Consider the following 23,193-nt stretch of genomic DNA (forward strand, 5'->3'; position numbering starts at 1 on the left):
AATTCCCACCAAATAAAACATAACTCTCAACTTTTAGGTTGTCAGTATTTTTAAGTCCAGACTGATGAAGTGACCGGAGCAGATTCTTCTCCTTTGCCTGAACTCAGCCAGGTTTATATATGTACAGAATTTACAGGTACTTACTTAATAGGAAATTAAAGAAAATCTTGCCCTAAAAATGGGGGGGGGGGGCGCCTCTTTTATTACATACAGTTAAATTAAGGTTAAAAAACTGGCTTGATAAAAATCTTTTCGAATTCTGACTTTAAACAAAGCCCTTCTAGTGGGGAACTTGCATTTCTCTGTGTCTTGTCTTCTACCTGATCGTCCTAGGACATTCTATGCATGTCAGAGTGTGTGTTTTGCCCTCTGCTATACTATTTTTGAAAGTAAACTCTCCAGGCTTTACTTACATCCTCCCCTACTCTTGTGGAGAAGTCTCCTGCAGGTTTGAATCACTGTTAATATATATTTTATTAATGGCCAAATGATGGATCCTTTTAAAATTGGAGAAACTAACAAATTGGTGGAATCTAGAGGGCTCCCATTATTAAGTAGCTGTTTTATTGGTACTTATAAAAACAAACCAGAGGTGGAAAATAAGTATTTAATGGTGAACCCAAGTACTTCAGTTTAAAACAAGAAAAACTGGTTTGGGAAGCTCCGTCTGTGGTTTTTGCTTCCCCCTCCATGAGTCTTACAGATGGCATTAGAATAATTAATGTTAATAGGAAAAAGACAAAGTCTGGATACTATTTCAGCAAGATAGAAACTTTTAAAGGAATTGTTAAAGGAATTGTCTTCTCACTGATACATAACATATAGTTGGACAAATCAATCTTTTAGTGTTATTTAACTGACAGACTTATTCTTTGAGGGAATTAAAAGCAACTGTCTTTATCTTGCAAATCTCTACAAACCAGAATGTATTACTAAGTACAGGCCACAAAGACCTGAGTCTGAGCCTAATTAGCTCAATCGGTTAAGACCTGAAACCAAGGAGAAAAAAAAAAAAAATGACAAAGTGGCAGCTTTAAAATTCAAACCACTGGAATGCTCCCTCAGCCAGACTTCACAAATAGTAAAGCTTTAGTCATCTGAGCAAGCAGTTCTATTCCAACTGTTCTTTATAAATTAGTAAGTTTATATTATAATACCAGATTCATAATTTTTTTTAAGTGAATCTGTTCCAGGATGGGGGACCCCTTCTGAGGCCCAGAACTGGGCTCTTGTCTAACACTCGGAAATGAATTGTCCAAGGAGACTCATGCTGACAAAGCAAGAGATTTTATTGGGAAAGGGCACCTGGGCGGAGAGCAGTAGGGTAAGGAAACCCAGAACTGCTCTGCAGTCTCGGGTTTTATGGTGATGGGATTAGTTTCTGGGTTGTCTTTAGCCACTCATTCTGACTCAGAGCCCTTCCTGGTGGTGCATGGCTTGTTCAGCCAAGATGGATGCCAGAGAGGAGGATTCTGGGAGGTGGTCAGAGATATGGTGTCTCCTTTTGACCTTTCCTGAACTCTTCTGGTTGGTGGTGGCTTATTCCGTGTTCCTTACCAGGCCCTCCTGTCACAGAACAACTCCTGTAAATGGTTACAGTGCTGCCTGGCCAGGGTGGGCAGTTTCAGTCTGTGTGCTTCTCCTAACAAATCCATGAGATGTCTAGTTTTGCCTGTTTATGTCTGTGAACACATTATACATATGAGATATCTCTACTTGTGGATAATCTTATCAAAATTAAATTTTTAAAGAGTGCTTACAAATTAAAGAAACTGGCCAAAATGACCTTCAGGTTCACATGAACTAGGAAGTATTCAATGTTAAGTTGAAACCTAGTATTAAAATTTAGGTTTATTGATCTAGATAATGTAGACACTTCTTTAGAGTCACCAATATTAAGTACAATAATGTATTGTACTTAGGGTTGAAAAGTGAAAGTTAGTTGCTCAATTGTGTCTGACTCTGCGATCCAATGGATTGTAGCTGCCAGGCTCCTCCGTCCATGGAATTGAATTCTCTAGGCAAGAATACTGGAGTGGGTTGCCATTCCCTTCTCCAAGGGATGTTCCTGACCCAGGGATCAAACCCATGTCTCCTAAATTAGCAGGTGGTTTCTTTACCATCTGAGCCACCAAGGAAGCCTAGGTTTAACAGAAGTTAAATAAAACCCTATTCTATCTATTGCAAGGAAAATAACTTGACACTATGAGACTTGATCAGAGAAGGCAATGGCACCCCACTCCAGTACTCTTGCCTGGAAAATCCCATGGACGGAGGAGCCTGGTAGGCTGCAGTCCATGGGGTCGCGAAGAGTCGGACACGACTGAGCGACTTCACTTTCACTTTTCACTCTCATGCATTGGAGAAGGAAATGGCAACCCACTCCAGTGTTCTTGCCTGGAGAATTCCCAGGGATGGGGGAGCCTGGTGGGCTGCCGTGTATGGGGTTGCACAGAGTCGGACACGACTGAAGTGACTTAGCAGTAGCATGAGACTTGATGAGCTTTTGGGTAAACTCTTTAAAAATATTTTAGAAATGCCTACTTAAAATGATCTTTACAGATATTGGTAACTTACAGTACTATACCTGTGCTAATTGAAATGATGGAAGTTTTATTGACTAGCTAATTTCTAAAAACAAGTAAGATACTGAGACATAAGTTACTAAATAGAAAAACTAAAGGTATTTAGAACTATTAATGAAAATATTTAGTGCTACCTGAAATGCTGTTAGAAAACAAATGTTTTTAGAAAGTATTACTGATATTTATGTTCACCAGTATACAAAATACTAATGTAAAAGACAGTACATATTGCTTACATCTTAGCTTTTACTAGAAATTAGGGTTTTTAAGAGTTGAGGATTCTAGTTGTAGTTCATATACACAATGGAATATTACTCAGCTATAACAAAGAATGCATTTGAGTCAGTTCTACTGAGGTGGAAGGACCTAGAGCCTACTATTACACAGAGTGAAATAAGTCGGAAAGACAAATACAGTATATTAACACATATATATGGAAGCCAGAAAGGTGGTACTGATGAACCTATCTACAGGGCAGCAGTGGCGATGCAGACACAGAGAACAGACTTGGGGCACAGTTGAGAGACAAGGTAGGCCGATTTGAGAGAGCAGCATTGAAACATATATGTTACCAAATGTCAAGTAGACAGCCAGTGTGAATTTGCTACATGACACGGGAACTCAAGGCCAGTGCTCTGCGACAACCTCGAGGGTGGGATGGGGAGGGGACATATGTATACCTATGGCTGATGGATACTGACGTATGGCAGAAACCATCACAATACTGTAATTTACCCTCCAGTTAAACATTTTCTAAATAGCTATTGAAAAACCTTAATCACTGACAGGTCACCATGCAGACACCTTACGTGACATTTCTAGATGGAAGCTCCGAATTTGAATTACTCTAGAAAAACAATGCCTGTAGGCATTTGTAGTTTATACTATGGTGAAATATCCATTTTTAACTAGAATCCCACAGTGCCTAATAGTCATGAATAAATTTATAGACTTGTTTTTCAAAACAAAGTTGAAGATTCTAATTTAAACATGTAATTAAAACTACTAGGAATACTATAGAAACATTTCAATATTGAGTAGGAAATAGAATGTGTTTTCAGTAAAGAAGGTATGAGGAATGGAATTATATTTTATTGAGGAAAATAAGTTGGTTGGTTTTATTTGGAAGAAAAAATATAAGGGACAGGCTCATACAGATACAAAAACTGAAGAAAAATTGTGGAAAAGAAACCTGAGAAACAAGTTTTATGCATGGTTAGGATTAACTAAATTTAGATTGAAGTTAACTAAGTAAATGGATCTTGTTAAGTAAACTAATGCAAGACTGGAATTTGATTTCTCTCTCTGTTAGAAGTGCTCCTCTTTGGTAACATATGGTGTGAGTTTCTGTGCCTGCAGGAGAGGTAAGAGATTCAGGTTCTATCCCTGTGGGAAGATCCCCTGGAGGGCATGGCAACCCACTCCAGTACTCTTGCCTGGAGAAAAATCCCATGGACAGAGAAGCCTGGCGGGCTACAGTCCATGGGGTCGCAAAGAGTTGGACACAACTGAAGCAACTTAGTGCACACACAAGTGATTCATATTTGTTTTCCTGTTGTGTAAGTTTGGTTGCATTTTAAACCTCTTTGATATTTTTATCAAACTCTTAACTAAAATTCTTTTAGCTTCCAGTTGACTCTGACATACTTCAAAGGAACATCTCTGAAAGATCTTGGAGAGGAATATTAAACTAAGTTTATTTGGTATGTTAAATTACTTCAGAAGTATTGTCAAGTAACTGAAGATGAACCTTAGGTTATAGTCCTAGAACCTAAGACTATATAGAGTTATAGTCTTATAAGGTTATAACCTTAGGTTATAGCATGGATAAATGTCATTAATATATTCCAAAATTTATATGGAATCCCTACCCTCTGATATGTCCTGATATAATGTTATTAATCATAATTCTAGTTATTATCCTAAAATGTTATATCACAAAAATATCCAAGTTTCCTGGTAATTGCATTGTACTTAAATCTTTAACCACAGTATTTAACCACAGTATTTTAAGCTTTGTCCTTTATAGACAATAATTATTTTACACTGATGCTTTTACAAAATGAAGATTTTCAAGAAGACTCATAAAAAGAACTTTTTAAACAAAAATTTCTAATAGCTTAGATGCCACTGAACTAACTGGGTAACAAGCGACAAAACAAATGGAATATATCTGATTCCTTCCTCCAGACGAACAGGAGTTGATTAAATAGGACTGAATGGTGAATAGGATTTATAACTATGACTTTTGTCAATGGTACTAGCTGTATTACTTATATATCGTGTCTATTTTGTGAGATTGTTGTCTTTTACAGTGCCCAGTGTACAACCGGGCCTCCAACAAAATTGATGATGGCCAAACATCTTGAGAGTCCCTTGGACTGCAAGGAGATCCAACCAGTCCATTCTGAAGGAGATCAGCCCTGGGATTTCTTTGGAAGGAATGATGCTAAAGCGGAAACTCCAGTACTTTGGCCACCTCATGCGAAGAGTTGACTCATTGGAAAAGACTCTGATGCTGGGAGGGATTGGGGGCAGGAGGAGAAGGGGACGACAGAGGATGAGGTGGCTGGATGGCATCACTGACTCGATGGACGTGAGTCTGAGTGAACTCCGGGAGATGGTGATGGACAGGGAGGCCTGGCGTGCTGCGATTCATAGGATCGCAAAGAGTCGGACACAACTGAGCGACTGAACTGAACTGAACAATCTTGAGGAAATTGATCATATTTATGACTCTTATAACAGTGTGATTCTAGGTATGAGAATAGGCAACAAGGAAAAACATTTCCTGGATCCTACTAAGACAGAAGATCCAAAGAACCTTTCCTTATCAATAGGGCTTAATCTGGAACTTTGCACCTGGAGTGGCACAGGAACTTCCGCCTGATCTGGGATGAGCCTCCCTGTGCCCTGGGATAATAATGGGTCATGAAATGTCTCCCAGATATTGGTCAAATTCTGGTTCAAGAGAAGGATCTGAGAAATAGAATATTTCTGGCCATATCAGTAATCAAGTCATCAGCGACTCCAGTCCTGCAACACGGGAAACTCAGGAAAGACAAGACCACCTGCCATCTAGCTGCCGGGCCTGCAGCCACTCCCTATAGTGAGCCCTGAGAAAACTCAGAATGGGGAAACTGCATACTGGCCCCAGACAGGAGAGGTACATATCAAAGGAATGATTTCTCCTTGCCTCTTTCCATACAGAGCAAAGTGCTAAATTCCTGATCTTGAGATATCTGGTTTTCTTTAATTAACAATCATCTTGTTCTGACTACTTGCCCTTTGTTGAAAAATTCTGTGTAATGTAGCTCCCCCTCATCGCCTCCTTGGAGCAGTTCTCTCAGGATTACTTTAGAGCCTGTCTCCTGGGCTCGAAATCCTAAAAATTCCCGCCAAAGAAAACATAACTCTCAACTTTAAGGTTGTGAATATTTTTTTAAGTCCACACTTTAGTTGAATAATAATTTTTCTTAAACTTACTTTTTTGAATTTTTAAAGTAAATCTCCTGGTGTTCTACGCTGTGGAAACCTGACCCTTCCTTTCCTCACCTGAACAAACATCCCCAGAACATCCTTTTATCCCTCACAGCAGGGACACTGGAAGGTAAAAGTTTCCACCAATTTAAAGGCTTAGATGTTCATTTCTTAGTGACTGAATTATTAACAGAGTACAAGGCACATTTTCAGGGCTTTAGATTCCTTTCATCAGAGCTCACAACAAGCCCATTTATGAAGAGGTACCACAGGCAAGGAGAGGTTAAGAAACCTTCCCCCAGACCCACACACAGACCTGCCTTTGATCGGCCACCTCTGTAATGAACACTTGGGGACCAGGAAAGTCAGCCATGCCAGCTCAGAGTACCCGGGGTCAGTCTGAGGAATCAGAAGCCCTTTAGGATTTGGCAGTTAACTTGGGGAAACTCTTGACTCTAAAACATAACACCATAAAGATGAACACTGGGCAGTCATTTCATTTGAACTTGAAAAATTTTGTTATTTACCTTGAGGTGGGTTTCTTTTTTGATGGTGGAGGGAGGGGAGATTTTCCTGGTTTACCTCGCTTGTAGTCATGACTAAATGTTTACTTAGGTCCCACGGGTGGTGGTTTATGCATTCCTTGTGGAAGCCACAGCCAAGGACATTCAGCCCTTTGTTGAAAATGATACCCCAGGGTAGTGGCTTTTCCTCACTATATAGATACACATATATTATTAGTAATGTATTCGCTGTGCTGCCACAAAGCAAGAACTCCCATGTATCGTATCTTACCTACAGCAGTGAGGCTGCAGGGAAAACTATATACACAGATGTTGCTGAAATTTTAGGAAGAGTTCATGACCTCACAGAGGTGAAGTGGAAGGTTTTCACCATAGTGATGGTTGATGGGTTTTTAAAGAGAAGAGAGGCAATAAACATTCATTCCCTCATTCACTCTGTCCCCTAAACTCAAAGAACCTCAAAGAGTTTGAAATTGCTATTTTAAAAGGCACAGCAGTCCACCCCAATGTCGTAACAGCACTGTTTACAAGTAGCAAGGACACGAAACAACCTAAATGTCCATCAACAGAGGAAAGGAGAAAGAAGATGTGGTGCACACATACAATGGAAGATTACTCAGCCATAAAAATGAACAAATGCCATTTGCGGTAACATGGATGGACTGAAAGTTTGTCATACTGAGAGATGTGAGACAAATATATATTATCACTTCTATGTGGAATCTTTTTTTAAAGGGGGGATATAAATGAACTTACAAAACAGAAGTAGAGTCACGGATATAGAAAACAAACACGTTACCAGGGGATAAGTGGAGGAGGGATAAATTGGGAGATTGGGACCGACATATACACCAAGTGAAGTCACTCAGTTGTGTCCTACTCTTTGCGATCTCATGGACTGTAGCCTACCACGCTCCTCCATCCATGGGATTTTCCAGGCAAGAGTACCAGAGTGGGTTGCCATTTCCTTCTCCAGAGGATCTTCCCGACTCAGGGATTGAACCCGGGTCTCCTGCATTGTAGGCAGACGCTTTACTGTCTGAGCCACAAGGGAAGTCCTGACATATACACACTACCATACAAAAAATAGGTAATAAGAACCTATTGTAGAGCACGGGGAACTCTACTCAGTTCTCTGTAATGACCTATCTGGGAAAAGAATCTAAAGAGTGAATATATGTATAACTGCTGTACTTTGCTGTACAGCAGAAACTAACACACTGTAAATCAACTATACTCCAATAAAGATTAATTTTTTTAAGGCATAGCAGAAAAGAGTTTTGGTAGAAAAATGGATCAAAATAAGTAAGAAAGCCTAATTCTCTCCAGCTTCTGGTATACTGGGGCACTGCTTCTGATTTCTAATGGGTAGCACAGAGTCCAGAAGCAAGGAGAGCTAAGAAAGGTGAAGGCTGGGAGCTGCTTCAGGTCCGAGATGCTCTGCCATCTTAGCAGAGCAGGTGGGCACGTCCTAGCAGCCCATCAGTCACATCTCAGGTGAATGAAATCGGGGGTTGGGGTAGACACCGAGAGGAGCAGAGGGGCTGCCGTCATGGCTTCAGGGGGTGCCTGTGACTGTGGAAAGACCCCACCTGGCCTTGTCCCATTGCAGCTCCATTTTCCACTTGACGAAGCAGAGGCCCAGACAGGTCAAGTAACCAGGCTTAGGCCACACAGCGTGGAGCTCAGTTTCCAGAGCCACAGGTCTCTATGCTCCAGAACCAACATAGTGCCCCCACTCCCCTGCTGCTATGTCCTGCATCCCGGCCCTTGGACGGGGTCATCTCACTGAGGCTCGGGGCCTCTCTGGGGAGGGAAGCAGTGTCGTCATCCCCATCACTCAGGTGAAGAACCAGCTCAGAAAGGCCGAGACACTTGCTCAAGGCCTCACGGCTGGTGAGTGGGTATCAGGCCCCCAAATGTCTGCGGCCAACCCTGCTGAGGGGCTTCATCCTTCCTTCCTGGGCAGCGCCCTCCCCCCCCCCCACACACACACCTGCCAGCAGCCTAACGCTATGTGACCGAGTGCCTTCAAGACTGCTTACCTGTCTTCTGCTTGAAACTTGGGAGCTTGGGCAGAGAAAGCACTGGAAATGAGAGGGAAAAGCCATGCCCTCCTGGAGTGTACCTCCAAGTCTGTTCCCTTGAGGCCTGACTTAAGTGGAGGAAGAGGGGTGTGTGGGTGTGTGACTTTACAACTGTGAAACACAATCCATTCACTTTTTACTTTTTACCATTTCTTTTTGTACAATGCTTCCAGGAATGCCCCTCAGTGTTTAGAGCCACAGAACAAAACAGGAGGGAAAAAAAATACACTGTTGCAGAACCAAATCGCTCAAAAATCAAGAGGAGCACAGACACACATGATAGACCGTGGAAGGCCCTTATCATTCTGTCCCTAGAGAGAAACACTTCTTTAGAAGTAATTTGAATACTTTTTTATGATTACCAAAGCCATACACATTAAAAGATACAACAAGATGAAAGTAAACGCTTCACTGTTCAGCTTCCTTGGCGGGCACAGGGGCTGAGACCACAGCCACTGACGCAGCTCACCACCTGGAGGGTTGCCAGGGCCCCCCACCCTTGACCCTCTTGCTATCTGACTCCATAAATTGAAGAGGCAAATGCTGACCTGCAGTCTTTTAAAACACCAGTCAGGTCACAGGGCTCTGGCCTCCACCGCCCGTGGCCACGTGGGATCCACCCCCTTGTCTGCTGTTCCCACACTGCCTCCCCCAAGGCCTTCACGTGCATCCCCTCAGGTGTCACGACGCCCCTCCTCCCCCAGTGACAGCCCCCTGACCGTCCAGCAGACCGCATGCTGCCATCTGCAGCACACCCCTCCCTCCCATCTCCGGACCCTGCCCTGTCTTGTCATCACACGCAGCACAGGTCACCTTTAGACTCATGTTATTTACCTGTGATCTGATCTTCCTCCAGACCCAAGGGCTGGCATAACTGACTCCTGTGATCACTGGTGTATCCAATAGCACTTGGCATACAGTTGGTGTCAATACATGTTTGTTGAAACAGAGACCATGGACCCCATCTTTGTAGACAGGCCCTTCTCGGCCCAGCTTGGCCAGCCCATCCTGCATGAGTATGGTTCCAGGGGTGGCCTCCGCTAAGGTGTGTTCACGTCACACAAGCTCTGGGGAGCTGAAAGCTCAGATATGGACGGGAAGCCCACAGATGAGGGCTCTTGTCCGAGAGAAGGCCTTCCCTGGGGCACTGTGACCAGAGGCCATCAGAAACAAACCCAGGCATTTGGGAGGCATTCATCCTTGTGGAGCTGAAGGACACACAAAACAGCTTCTAGGCCGCCTTCCCTGAGCTCTGGACTAGGCCAGGATCCCCGTTACTTGCACGGCACCCTGTACTTCAAAACAGTTCAGCAAATAATTAACTATGACTTTGCCATATCCTATTTCTCCATTAGACAATAAGCTTCAGAAACTCAGGACTCGGCACATAGTAGGTATTTTGAGGGACAGCTAACACACTTGCCCATGCAGTGCCCTGCTTTGCTCTGGCTGGGGGGCATGCTTACTGCATTTCTGATCCTTCAGGAGACATTCAGTGCCCCTCTCCTCCCAGAGTCACCAAACAAATTGAGACACTAATGCCAAACAGATGGCACCACCATCTTTGGAAGAAAGTGTCTTGGTGAAGACACCCCTGTTTCCATGGAATCAGTGTGGTGTGGTAGGAGTGACTTAGGACCTAAAGGAAAGACCTAAACTTTGTTACTTGCAGCTAACAGCATTCATAACCTGCCTAATCAGAACTGTTATATCAGAATTATCACCCTTAACATGAAGCCTGGAGGTGAATCCAGGAGGATGAAATAACGATGCCATCAAAAGCCCAGGTTATTGGAGCCCCTCTGCTTTATCACCCTTATCACTTCACCGTCACAAGAGGGCTGCTGCTGTTCAAGGCATTACCTCCACCTTCTGGGAAGAGGAAAAGGGAAGTAGAAGAGCCAATACTATCCCCTTCCTTTCATCAAGAGACATAACCTCTGTAGAAACCTCCACCATCACCCAGCAGACTTCCACTTAAATCTCAATGGCCAGAACTCTATCAGCTGGCCTCCCTACTCACCCTAGAAAGATGAGAATTCAGATAAAGAGTGGGAAAGCTGAGACAGCAAGGGAGGAGTGAGTCAGTAATAGCTATAGACTTAGCCAGAAGTATCTGTCAGAACTATGTAAATTATTTTAATAGAACTGTTTCTGTGGGTTTTCTTATAATAAAAGCAATGAATATATATTACTTTAGAAAATAAAGATTTTAAAACATCTCTCCAATCCCATCATACAGAAGCAATCACTGTGTATCCCACTATTGTTAACCTTTGTAATTATCCTTTCAGATCTTTATTTTTTTTAACGGACGAAATCATACTGTGTGCTGTTCTGTAATTACCCTTTTCATTTGATAGGATGAAAAATCTTACCAAGTCATTAAATGATCTTTGCAGAATCATGTCTGTGTGTTCCATTGGCTAGACTACCATTGTTCGTTTGATCCCTTGGCGTTGGGCATTTTGACATTTATAAAAATAGAATTAGAAACCAACACTAAGGTCTCCCCTTGTAGCTAAGATGCAGCCCAGCTGCTCTGCTCCTAAGAACATGTCACAAGAAATCATCTTGGATATGTAGTTTCTTTGAAGCATTTGAAATACTACCAAATTGCCTTCCCAGATGGATTATTCCAATGTATTATCTCTCCAGCAGATACAAGTGCCCACATATCTCCCCGCAAATTTTCAATAACACTAAAAAAAAAAAAGAAGACTAGAGAAACATGAATGACAGCCTTACCCTGCCCACTCAGTTTCCAGATGACGGGATAGAGGGAAGAAGCTCCTGCTCAAGGTCACTCAGCCCAGCCAGCCTGGGAACCATGGCCTTGGCGCTGCGGGCCAGGCCCCTGGGCACTGCACCCTGCCACCTCCCAGAGCATCCATCAGGGAAAGAGAAGCACCAGATTCAGGAGAATCTGGGGAGCCATGGACAGGTGCCAGAGGTCCCCAAGGAGAGGACCAAGGCCAGGAGACCTCAGAGGCATGATGCCCTGCAGGCTGTGGGCATGAGCAGTCCTCAAGCTGGGGTCACCGTGGGCAGACAGATCTGCTCCTGACTCAGCACTGACTGCCACTCAAGCTGTGGGGCCCTCAGCTGTCCCCTTTCCTGTCTCTGGGGCCAGTACAACGAGGCAAGATGGCTGAGACCAGGTCCACTTGCCAGCTACTCGTGCATGATATGAATTGGACTGTGTCCCCCTAAAATTCGCATGTTAATGCCCTAATGCCTTAGAATGTGATGGTATTTGGAGATAGGCCCTTCAGGGAGGTAATGAACCTTAAATGAGGTTATAAAGGTGGGGCCCTAATCAGAGAGGAAGAGAGGGCCCTCCCTGGTGGCCTAGTTGTTAAGACTCCACACACGCTTCCACGGCAGAGGCTCTGGGTTCCATTCTTGGTCGGGGAATTAAGGTCCCCTAAGCCAGGTGGCATGGCCAAAAAAAAAAGAAGAGGAAGACTCATGCAGAAGGCACACACACACACGAGGCAGGACCACGTGAGGGTACAAGGAGACAGCCGCCTGCAAGCCAAGGAGCATGGCCTCAGAAAAAAACGAAATTGGTCATCACTTTGATCCTGGACTTCCAGGCTCCAAAACCATAAAAAAAAAAAAAAAAAAAAAAAGGCAATTTCTGTTGTTTAAGACACCCAGTCATATTTTGTGAGAGCAGTGTGACATGACTACTTCAGATGTCCCAGTAAAGGTGAGGATCACTGCTGCTCCTGCATCCTGAGCTGCAAGACTTGGATACCCCCAGACTGGAGGCAGGTTCTTTCCACAAGCCTTGGGTACTCAGTGTGGCCGCTGGTGTGAACGCCCGCCTGGTACCTGGGCTTCCTCAGGCTCCCTGGGGCTGTGACAGACAGGTGACCACATCCTTTCTGAAGCTCTGAACCTGAGGCTGTACCTGCTACCCTGGCATCACCGGGCCCCTGTACAGGTCACAGCCTCCAGGAAGTGCAGGGGGAAGCCAGTGCCACCGTGAGGACAGAATCACACCCGTCCCCACGTGGGGACCTGAGTGGGAAGGAAGTCCAAAAGGGAGGGGGTGTATGTTTGTGTACGGCTGACCCTTTGCTCTACAGTAGAAACCAATGCAACACTGGAAAGCAACTATACTGCAATAAAAGTTCATTTTAAAAATTGTCCAAACATTCTGCACAGCTCAAGAGTCCTCCCCTCAACGCCTGTTTCCTGTGATCCCCTCTCTATTAAACTACTCTTCTCAGCATCTGCCTAAGGCACATGGGGAAGAGAGCTGTGTTTTGAACCCAAGACAGATCCATCTGTGCATACAGCCCTCCCTCAGGATCCAGCAGCCACAGGGGATTGACTCCAGGACCCGGCCCCCGCCAGATACCGAAATCCGAGGATGCTCAAGTCCCACAAATAAAATCATATCAGCATATGATCTAGGCATATCCTCCCATCTCCTTTAAATCAGATTACTTATTATACTGAATCAATGTAAATGCTATGTAAATAGTTGTAAATACAATGTAAATGCTATGTAAAGAGTTGCCAGGGTGCACGGCAAATTCCAATTTTGCTTTTTTGGAACTTTCTCCAATTCTTTCCCCCCAAATATTTTTGATAGGATGCAGAACTGGCAGATACAGAGGGCCAGCTGTACCTACACCACCCCAGAGAGGAAACAGCCTTTGGGGGCAACGAGCAGGCACCGCGGCTGCAGAGCTCACGTCCCTCAGGGGATGATGGCAGCTGGGGCCAGCACCCCCTGCCCCACAACACAGAAGCAGGAATGTTCAAGTCAGATAGAGACAGGTTCAAATCCCAGTTCTGCCAGTCACTAGCAGGGCAGTCTCGGGTAAACAACTTGCTAGATTAGGGGAACCACTGCCTAAACATCCGCCCTGGCCAGGCCCAATAGTAATGACGTGCATAAGTTATCTTACAACAGGAAGTCCTGGCAAGGAATGCAGAACTAACGAATTAGCACCTACCACAAGAATTCGGGAAAGGTCAAAAGGAGAGAGACCACAATCCATATGTCTTGCCATCCTCCCAGAACCTTCCTTGCTGGAACCCATCCTTGGCAGAGTGATGTGTGCACCACCAGGAAAGACTCTGAGTCGGAATGCTTGATGAGAGACAATGCGGAAACTAATCCTGTTTCCATAAAACCCTAGACTGTGAGCCATGTGACAGAGCAGTTCTGGGTTTCCTTCCCCTGCTACTCTTCTCCCACACCCACCCAAGCACCCCTTCCCAAAATGTCTCTTCCTTTGTCATCACATGCGTCCCCTTGGATAATTCTTTTCTGAGCATGAGACAAGAGTTCAGCCTCGGGCCCGGAATGAGTCCCCTTTCTGCAACATCTCCATCATCCGCGGGAGTGGAAATGACACTGACTTCCCAGGATCAGTGGGGGACCTGAGAACGGCGAATGGAACGTGCCCACCTAGTGTGTGCTCGGCAGAAGGCGGCCGCCCTTTCTTCCCTATACAGCCACGGAGCTGGGAGCTCCCTTCAAGAAAGAGCCTGCCATTCAACTGCCAGGAGTGCAGTGAGCTGACAGCCTCCATGGAGCCTTCAGATGTACCCCAGTCTCAGAACAAAGGTCATGCCCTTCCCGGCCACTTCCTGCCAATGCGGAACTCCTCGGAGGGGAAGTCTTTGCTTAGGAGTGCCCCAGTGACCTGGCTGAGACATCAGCAGACCTGCTTGGCAGCTGGAGGTTCTTCCTGCCCAACCCACTCCCCCATTCCCTGCCCTCAAAACAATCCTCTTTCATTGCTATGTCCCTCTCAGTTGAGTCCTCTGTGAAAATGAGACTAAGATAATCTTTCCATTCCTCTCTCTCTCCTGAATAGATCTCCTGCACCAAATAACAGAAAGGTTTTCACAGGGCTTCATCTGAGAGCCTGTGGAAACAGTGTCAGACTTTATTTTGGGGGGCTCCAAAATCACTGCAGATGGTGACTGCAGCCATGAAATTAAAAGACGCTTACTCCTTGGAAGGAAAGTTATGACCAACCTAGATAGCATATTCAAAAGCAGAGACATTACTTTGCCAACAAATGTCTGTCTAGTCAAGGCTATGGTTTTTCCTCTGGTCATGTATGGATGTGAGAGTTGGACTGTGAAGAAGGCTGAGCGCTGAAGAATTGATGCTTTTGAACTGTGGTGTTGGAGAAGACTCTTGAGAGTCCCTTGGACTGCAAGGAGATCCAACCAGTCCATTTTGAAGGAGATCAGCCTGGGATTTCCTTGGAAGGACTGATGCTAAAGCTGAAACTCCAGTACTTTGGCCACCTCATGCAAAGAGTTGACTCATTAGAAAAGACTCTTATGCTGGGAGGGATTGGGGGCAGGAGGAAAAGGGGACGACAAAGGATGAGATGGCTGGATGGCATCACTGACTCGATGGACGTGAGTCTGGGTGAACTCTGGGAGTTGGTGATGGACAGGGAGGCCTGGCGTGCTGCGATTCATGGGGTCACAAAGAGTTGGACACAACTGAGCGACTGAACCGAACTGAACTGAAGGCAATGGCACCCCACTCCAGTACTCTTGCTTGGAAAATCCCATGGACGGAGGAGCCTGGTGGGCTGCCGTCCATGGTGTCGCTAAGAGTCGGACACGACTGAGCGACTTCACTTTCACCTTTCACTTTCATGCACTGGAGAAGGAAATGGCAACCCACTCCAGTGTTCTTGCCTGGAGAATATCAGGGATGGTGGAGCCTGGCAGGCTGCCGTCTATGGGGTCGCACAGAGTCGGACATGACTGAAGCGACTTAGCAGCAGTAGGATATTAATCCCACTGGGATCCCTCCAAAGGAATTAGAATCTGTCAGGTCTCTTCCCATGGCAAGCATAGAGACAGATTCTTATTAATTCCATAGGAAAAGGAAGAAGAATTTATTGAAATGCTATGGATCATAGAAAAAGCAAGGAAATTCCAAAAAAAAAAAAATCTACTTTTGCTTCATTGACTGTGCTAAACTCTTTGACTGTGTGGATCACAACAAACTGTGGAAAATTCTTAAAGAGATGAGAATACCAGACCACTTTACCTGCCTCCTGAGAAACCAGTTTGCAGGTCAAGAAGCAACAGTTAGAACTGGACATGGAACAATGGACTGGTTCCAAATTGGGAAAAGAGTACATCAAAGCCATATGTTGTCACCCTGCGTATTTAACTTCTGCGCAGAGTACATCATGCAAAATGCCAGGCTGAATGAATCGCAAGCTGGAATCAAGATTTCCAGGAGAAACATCAATAACCTCAGATATGCAGATGAAACTACCCTAATGGCAGAAAGCAAAGAATAACTAAAGAGCCTGTTGATGATAGTGAAAGAGGAGAGTGAAAAAGCTGACTTAAAACTCAACATTCAAAAACTAAAATCATGACATCTGGTCCCATCACTTCATTGCAAATAGATGGAGAAAAAGTGGAACTTTATTTTATTGACAGACTTTATTTTCTTGGGCTCCAAAATCACTGTGGATGGTGACTGCAACCATGACATTAAAAGACACTTGCTCCTTGGAAAAAAAGTGTGCAAACCTAGACAACATATTAGAAAGCAAAGACATCATTTTGCCAACAAAGCTATTGTTTTTCCAGTGGTCATGTATGGATGTGAGAGTTGGACCATAAAGGCTAAAGGTCGAAGAATTGATGTGTTCAAACTGTGGTGCCAGATAAGACTCTCGAGAGTCCCTTAAGACAGCAAAGAGATCAAACCAGTGGATCCTAAAGAAAATTGACTCTAAATATTCATTGGAAAGACTGATGCTGAAAGTTGAAGTTCCAATACTGTGGCCACCTGATGCAAAAAGTTGACTCATTAGAAAAGACCCTGATGCTGGGAAAGATTGAGGGCAGGAGAAGGGGATGACAGAGGATGAGATGGTTGGATGGCATCACCGACTCAATGGACATGAGTTTAAGCAAACTCCGGGAGACAGTGAAGGACAGGGAAGCCTGGCGTGCCACAGTCCATGGGGTTGCAAAGAGTCAAACATGACTTATCAACTGAACAACAATGGGATACCCAGAGAATTTTAGCGCCCCAAGAGCTCACAGTCTCCTGGAATTAGAAAACTCTGTTTCTTCAGGACACTACTGTTGACATCAATAAACTCCAGTCAAATTTTGTCCTTGTTACATCCCACTCAGGAGTCAGATTCCAAGGAGAAGGCATCTAATTGGTTCAGGAGGTGGTGGGGCAACTTCCAGAAGCAACTTGTCTTCCACTGATGGAAAGACCCACTGACTCTGCATCCAAAGCAAGACCAAGGTGCCTGACATTTGAAGGTGAATGGATCTGCCAGATGGTTGTTAGTTTCAATGGAACCTAACGAGAAGGCAAAATGCCTGCCTTGTCCCAATTCATGCCAAGAGCTCAAAGCAATGCACCTCCAATGCATTTCTACCTGTTTGCTCTTACCTAAACCACCATCCATTATACCCCTCAGTGTTTGAGTTAGGTTACCATTTGTTAACTCCCCGCAGGATCAGATATGGGAGTCAAGAAGGATGTACTCAAACTTTTCCAAAACCACTCATTTGGGATTTAATAGGCTGCCTCCTGAGCTTCCCAGATGGTTCAGCAGTAGAGAATCCACCTACCAATGCAAGAGACACAAGTTTGATCCCTGGGCTGGGAAGATCCCCTGGAGAAGGAAATGGCAACCCACTCCAGTATTCTTGCCAGGACAATCCCAAGGTCAAAGGAACCTGGTGAGCTATAGTCCATGGTGTCAGAAAAGAGTGGGACACAACTTAGTGACTAAACAACAACAACAAAACAACCCTTCCTCCACTCTCCAGTGTGATGGAGGACAGTCAGCCTTGCCCCTGGAAACACCAATTTCACCACCTGGCTCTCTGGAATTTTGGCAACCTTTCAAAGGTCCGTTTTTTATTAACATCTTTATTATTACATTCCTTTCACTTTTCAGTTGAAGCTCCTTAGCCCAACTCTAAAGCACTTTGGACAGTTGGGGAAATTCATGGACAGGCTGACAGACAGCTCAGCCAGGAGGCCCAGGACAGGTGACCTGCTGCCCTGCGCGGACCCTCTACATAAGGATTCACCTTCAAATGCTGCAGGCTGCTGCCTGCCAACGCCTGCGATTCTGCCTGATGACTTCGCTGGCGTTTTGTTTTTATTCTGATTTCTCACAGGTAAAGCTGGGAACATAGAGTTATGGCCCCTGGGAAGAGCACTCATTCAAGCACCCAAGGAGTTCGCAAGATAAATCCACCAGTTTCTTTGACCCGTGGGGGGATAACATGGCTTCCAAACTTCCTGGGGGCTGAGCTCCCTGTATGCAGAGCAGTCAACTTTTGATAAGACACCTTCACCAGCTGCCTCCCCTTCCCGCTCCGTTGGAGCTTCTTTGGATGGCCTCCCAGTGAAACTACTCGCACATAAATTCTTGTCTCCGTTTTTGTTCTCCCAGATGGAGACCTCAAGACAAAGCCCACTTTGAATCAGTTAAAGTTTCTCGCCAGAAAGACTCTGAGAACAGCAGCATCCATCCGCCGCTGGCAGAGGTCCGCGGCGGAAGCACCAGGCAGAGCCCTCCGCCAGGTGGGGAAACTGCGCTAAGTTACCTGCCTTCTCCCCAGATGACCCAGGAGGCCCGCCCCCTGCACACAGCTGCAGGCTCTGCCCTCGAGGCTGGGGGTGCCAGGAGGCTGCTGCTGGGAATGGAAGGGATGCAGATGCCAACAGCCTTTCACTGCCTATCGGCTCATTTCACACTGACAGGCTACCGGGGGTGGAGGACTATTTTTATTTAAAACATGGGTTGCCATAGTAACATCCACATGACCGAATACTTATTCTAAGTCACATAGAAAATACCCTTGGGAGGGGAGAAAGAGAGAAGAGAAGGCCTGTGCTGCCCCTGGAATCAGACAGTGAGCGGCAGTTCCTGGAAAAGAAAAAGCCACGCCAGCCCAGGGGTCCAGGCGCTCCTACAACACCTGCCTGAGTCTTCCAGGGCTTTCGATTTGCAGTCACTGAAAAGGTTTAAAGGGGACTCTGGGGAAGGACTGCAATCTGCCAAGGTGGCCTTGTGAGCCATAGTTCCTCCAGGAGGCCAGAAGTTTCCCTTGGTGTGATCTGCTCCACGGGTCAAGATGGGGAGCTAAGAACATGGGCCCTGCCACCAGCTGGTGAGGCCATAGGAGGACCTGCTCCTACCCCATTCAGCTTTCCACAGGTGTGCTCGGAACAAAGGGAGTTTGTGTGGGCCTGGCATGCCCCCCCACAGCCCTGGTGCAGAGCAGGCAGAGCTTCAGGAAGGCTGGGAGGACCACACTGCCTGGAAAGCAACCTCCAGGAGCAAAGGAACACATGGAAAAGAATTGTCTTTTCCGGACCAGAGGGAGAACTCATTCACAGCCACCTCCACCATGAGCCTCCCTGAGCCTGGGTCAGATTCAGTTTCCTCAGACCGTCCATGCTTTGTTTATCCCCCATTAGCATAGAGCCCAGAGTTGGTAATGTTAACATCTGAGGTTTTCAGAGGACCCCTGAGTGTCCCCACAAGACTTGCAGGGGTTTGGACAGAAATCATGGGGCTATAAGAACTTCCCCAGTGGTTCAGCAGTAAAGAATCTGCCTGCAATGCAGGAGACATGGGTTTGATCCCTGGGTTGGGAAGATCGCCTGAGGAGGAAATGGCAATCCACTCCAGTATTCTTGCCTAGAAATTCCATGGACAGAGGAGCCTGGCGAGCTACAGTCCATAGGGTCACAAAGACTCAGACATGACTGAGAAACAGCATGCACACATGTATGGGGTATGGTGGCTCAGTGTAATTAGTAATATGCATTAGCAGTAATTATTCATGGTTAATGTTATATTATGGACCATCTTTGGGGAACACCAACTGGACAAACCATATCATGCCTCTCCCTTCCCCCAGGTAGTTCAATTATTGCAAAGCTAACAGTTCACATTGACTGAACACTTAATATATGTGAGGGCCTGACCCACTTGATCCTGGCTCTGCCAGGGGCCATTTGTCATGTACAGTCAACAGATGAGAGACTCTAGTTTCCCCATCACTGAAGTCAGGTAATCTGCAGCTGGCAGGCCATGGAGCAGGGAATTGAATCCAGAGCTGTCTGACTCCTGAATATGTACTATTAGGCACTGTGCTATGAATGTGATTATGTGGGTCCACCTTGTCCAAGCTGAGAGTGGCCACAGTGCAGATGAGGTGTGTCGGGGGCAGGGAAGGGCCAGCTCTGACTGCGTGGGTGATGGTGGGGCTGGAAGGTGTTACGGGCTGGCTGCTTGTCTGTTAGTCTCAGATCTCTGTCTGCTGTTCGCCCCCCAGGTCTGGTCTGGCAGCCATCACAAGCCCTCGAGACTATCAATGTCTACCACTGTGTTACAAGATCTGGAGGAGGGAGCCATGACCCAGGAGGTACAGCTGAGAAGATGCTGCTGTGGCCCTGGGTCAGCAGTGGGGGTTCCCCTTAAGTGACTGCCCTTGTAGGCGCCAGGCTCTGTGGGACAGACAGAGGCACTCATGGGACAGCTCCTGCCTGGGTGTGCTGCCACCAGGAGTGCCACAGAGATGCCAGAGCTTCCAGAACCACAGCAGGGTCATGTCACGGTTGCAGTCGGCTCTTCCTTGCTCTGGCTGCCGCTGGCATGACCTTGAAGGTGGTGATGAAGTTTCAATGGGCCCTGGTCCCACTCTCACTTCATCTTGGAGCACGTTCTCACAGGACATTGAGCAACGTCTAATCCAGCAGATCTGAGCAGGGCCAAGCTGTCTGACGTTGGGAGCTCCTTCAGGTCTCTCATCTCTCACATGAAAGTGATGTGCGCCTGCAGCAGAAGCTGCTGGGATCTCACTCATAGCCACTGGGCTTCCTCAGGAGGCTGCAAGAGACAGTTTAAGGAAGCCCATGACTTCCTACCTGAGAGTGTCCTCCGCCCACAGCAGTGAGCACAGCTGAATGTGCAGGGCCATCCACATGTGCCCACAGCCTCAACCAGTGGGGATAGGGGTTGGTGGCAGCTTTCTTGCCCCTGGTGAGGTGACTGTGAGGTTTGTTTCACAAGTTTTTTTCTTGTGGGTCTCCATCAGGGTGGAGAACTGGGTGATCACTACATAACCTGCACTTCCATGCACAGGTATCATTTTCCTCCCTTCGCTGACTCACGTCCCCATACCATCACCACGCTTCCTGGGATCACCTCCCAAATAAACCACCAGGGGCCTTGGCTCAGGGTTTGCTTTGAACAGAACCCAACCTAAGACACCGCCTCATGATTCAGGGAAGACTGAATGAGGATGTGGGTCAAGCTCTCATCACAGTGAACACCTTCAGAACCTCTGATACCTCTTGTTGTATCTGATGCACATTTGGAGGTGGAGTGGAGTTTGGCTGTTGGTTACTTTGGACGTTTGGGGGATCTACATTCCCAGAGGCAGAAGACCTCTAACCTGGGATTAAATTTGACTATGGTTGCAAGTGTGCATGCGTGCTAAGTCATTTCAGTCGTGTCTGCCTCTCTGTGATCCTATGGACTGTAGCCTCTAGGCTCCTCTGTCCATGGGATGGATGATCATCCACCAAATGCTGGATCTTCACATGGGTCATTCTCAATAACTCAAGACTCTACCTTCTAGATCAGTTTCTCTAATAAAATGCCCCTCCAGGCCCAAAGAGAGGTTGTGTGGAGCAGGTCAGGCATCAGGCAAAATTATGCATTGTTATCTTCCTCTCACCCTTCAGGATCCTGGTCCTTCCCACTGCCCAAAAAGAGACCCACTTCTGCACAGTAGAGCCCCAGTGCCCCCTAAATCTAACTTATTTCAGCTACCAAAAATAAAACCACACTATGGTCAGATGCATTAAGGTGTGACTGATGTTTTCCACTGAAGTAGGGACTTCAGTCTGAGAAGCAGGATGAGAATGCACCTTGGCTGTCTAAAGGGAAGGAGCAGGGCATTCCTTCCCCTCCACTAGGCTGACCATTACTTTTGAAGATCCTGTTTCAGCGGCAACATTCATGTTCCACTCCATAATGCATCCATTGCTTAGACAAATAGAAATGGGGCCACGCACCTGCCGACATGTTGCATTTGAGTCCCATTCTCTGACCCCCTAATATGAAATATCCTGGTTTTGTTTAAGCTGTTGGCTTTTGTGTCCTCCTGTTCCATGGACTGCTTTGTGTTTTCAGAAGAGAGACAAAGAAATCAGGACATGTGTGATAGAATATTTGAATCATAAAATTAAAGAGAGGTTTGCCTCCTCCACCCACAGCACCCTCTCCTGTGTAGAGCAGAGAGCCTCAAATCTTAGGAGAGATGAGAGCTGTGGGGAAGAGAGGGGCCTCTAAAAGGCAGCTCCTCAGCTCCACCCCAGGAGGCTGATTTTAGGCTTTGAGGTTCTTTTTAATGCTGGGACGCTGGTCATTCTAATAAAGGCCATCTTTTGCATTCTCACTTTGTTCCTCTAAATCACTGGTTCTCAAAGAGAGGTGTCCTAAGGACATCCCTATGCCCACATCTGCCCTAAGCTCACAGAGCATTCAAGCAGATCAGAGAATGCTGCTGCTTTGCCTGTCAAAGGCAAAATGTGATGCTTCACAGAGACTCATGTACCTCGAGGATTAAAAGCTGACAAATGAACCAGTTTGTCCATTTCTACTCTATCCTGTGAACATGATTTTTTAATTCATAATTATATATAGATATTCTGGGTATATGAGCTAGCTATAATGCATACCCACTAAAGAGAAAATATATTACATCAAATAGTAACAGAAGAAACACAGGCTGCCCCTTGGAGGTGTTGGCATGGACACAGCAGGTATATGTTGTGCAGATACAAGTCCTTGGGAGCTTCCTGAGAGCAGAAGGTGAACATCTACACCTCTATCCCATATTCTTGGTTAATTCTCCTCATATATGTTCTGCCTCATACTTCCCAGGCTTCTAGTTTGACACACAATCATCTCCATTTGCAAAGGTCAAGAGTCAGAAAAATTAAAAATACCAGATTCAAATTCAGTTCAGTTCAGTCTCTCAGTCATGTCTGACTCTTTGTGACCCCATGGACTGCAGCACAGCAGGCCTCCCTGTCCATCACCAACTCCCGGAGTCTACTCAAACTCATGTCCATTGATGCCATCCAACCATCTCATCCTCTGTCATCCCCTTCTCCCATCTTCAATCTTTCCCAGCATCAGGGACTTTTCAGATGAGTCAATTCTTCACATAGGTGGCCAAAGTACTGGAACTTCAGCTTCAGAATCAGTCTTTCCAATGAATATTCAGGACTGATTCCCTTTAGGATGGACTGGTTGGATCTCCTTGCAGTCCAAGGGACTCTCAAGAGTCTTCTCCAACACCACAGTTCAAAAGCACCAATTCTTTAGTGCTCAGCTTTGTTTATAGTCCAACTCTCACATCCATACATGACTACTGGAAAAACCATAGCCTTGATTAAGGGACCTTTGTTGGCAAAGTAATGTCTCTGCTTTT

General features: G+C 45.8%; 1 protein-coding gene across 8 annotated transcripts in view; it reads right to left on the bottom strand.

The window, feature by feature from the left end:
• LOC123465257 overlaps positions 1-23,193 on the bottom strand; it is a 207,168-nt gene that overhangs the window by 3,842 nt on the left and 180,133 nt on the right. For 7 of the 8 annotated variants that reach the window (XM_045163933.1, XM_045163927.1, XM_045163926.1 and 4 more), the window contains one exon: positions 19,952-20,576. The exons of the other annotated variant lie outside the window; for it this stretch is intronic. In XM_045163933.1, the coding sequence (XP_045019868.1) occupies positions 20,546-20,576 (31 nt within the window). In that variant the 3' untranslated portion in view covers positions 19,952-20,545. Of the gene's footprint in view, positions 1-19,951; positions 20,577-23,193 lie in introns of those variants that run through there. 8 annotated transcript variants of the gene reach the window in all.

This window comes from Bubalus bubalis, chromosome 21 (assembly GCF_019923935.1).
Source record: "Bubalus bubalis isolate 160015118507 breed Murrah chromosome 21, NDDB_SH_1, whole genome shotgun sequence".
Classification (NCBI taxonomy): domain Eukaryota; kingdom Metazoa; phylum Chordata; class Mammalia; order Artiodactyla; family Bovidae; genus Bubalus; species Bubalus bubalis.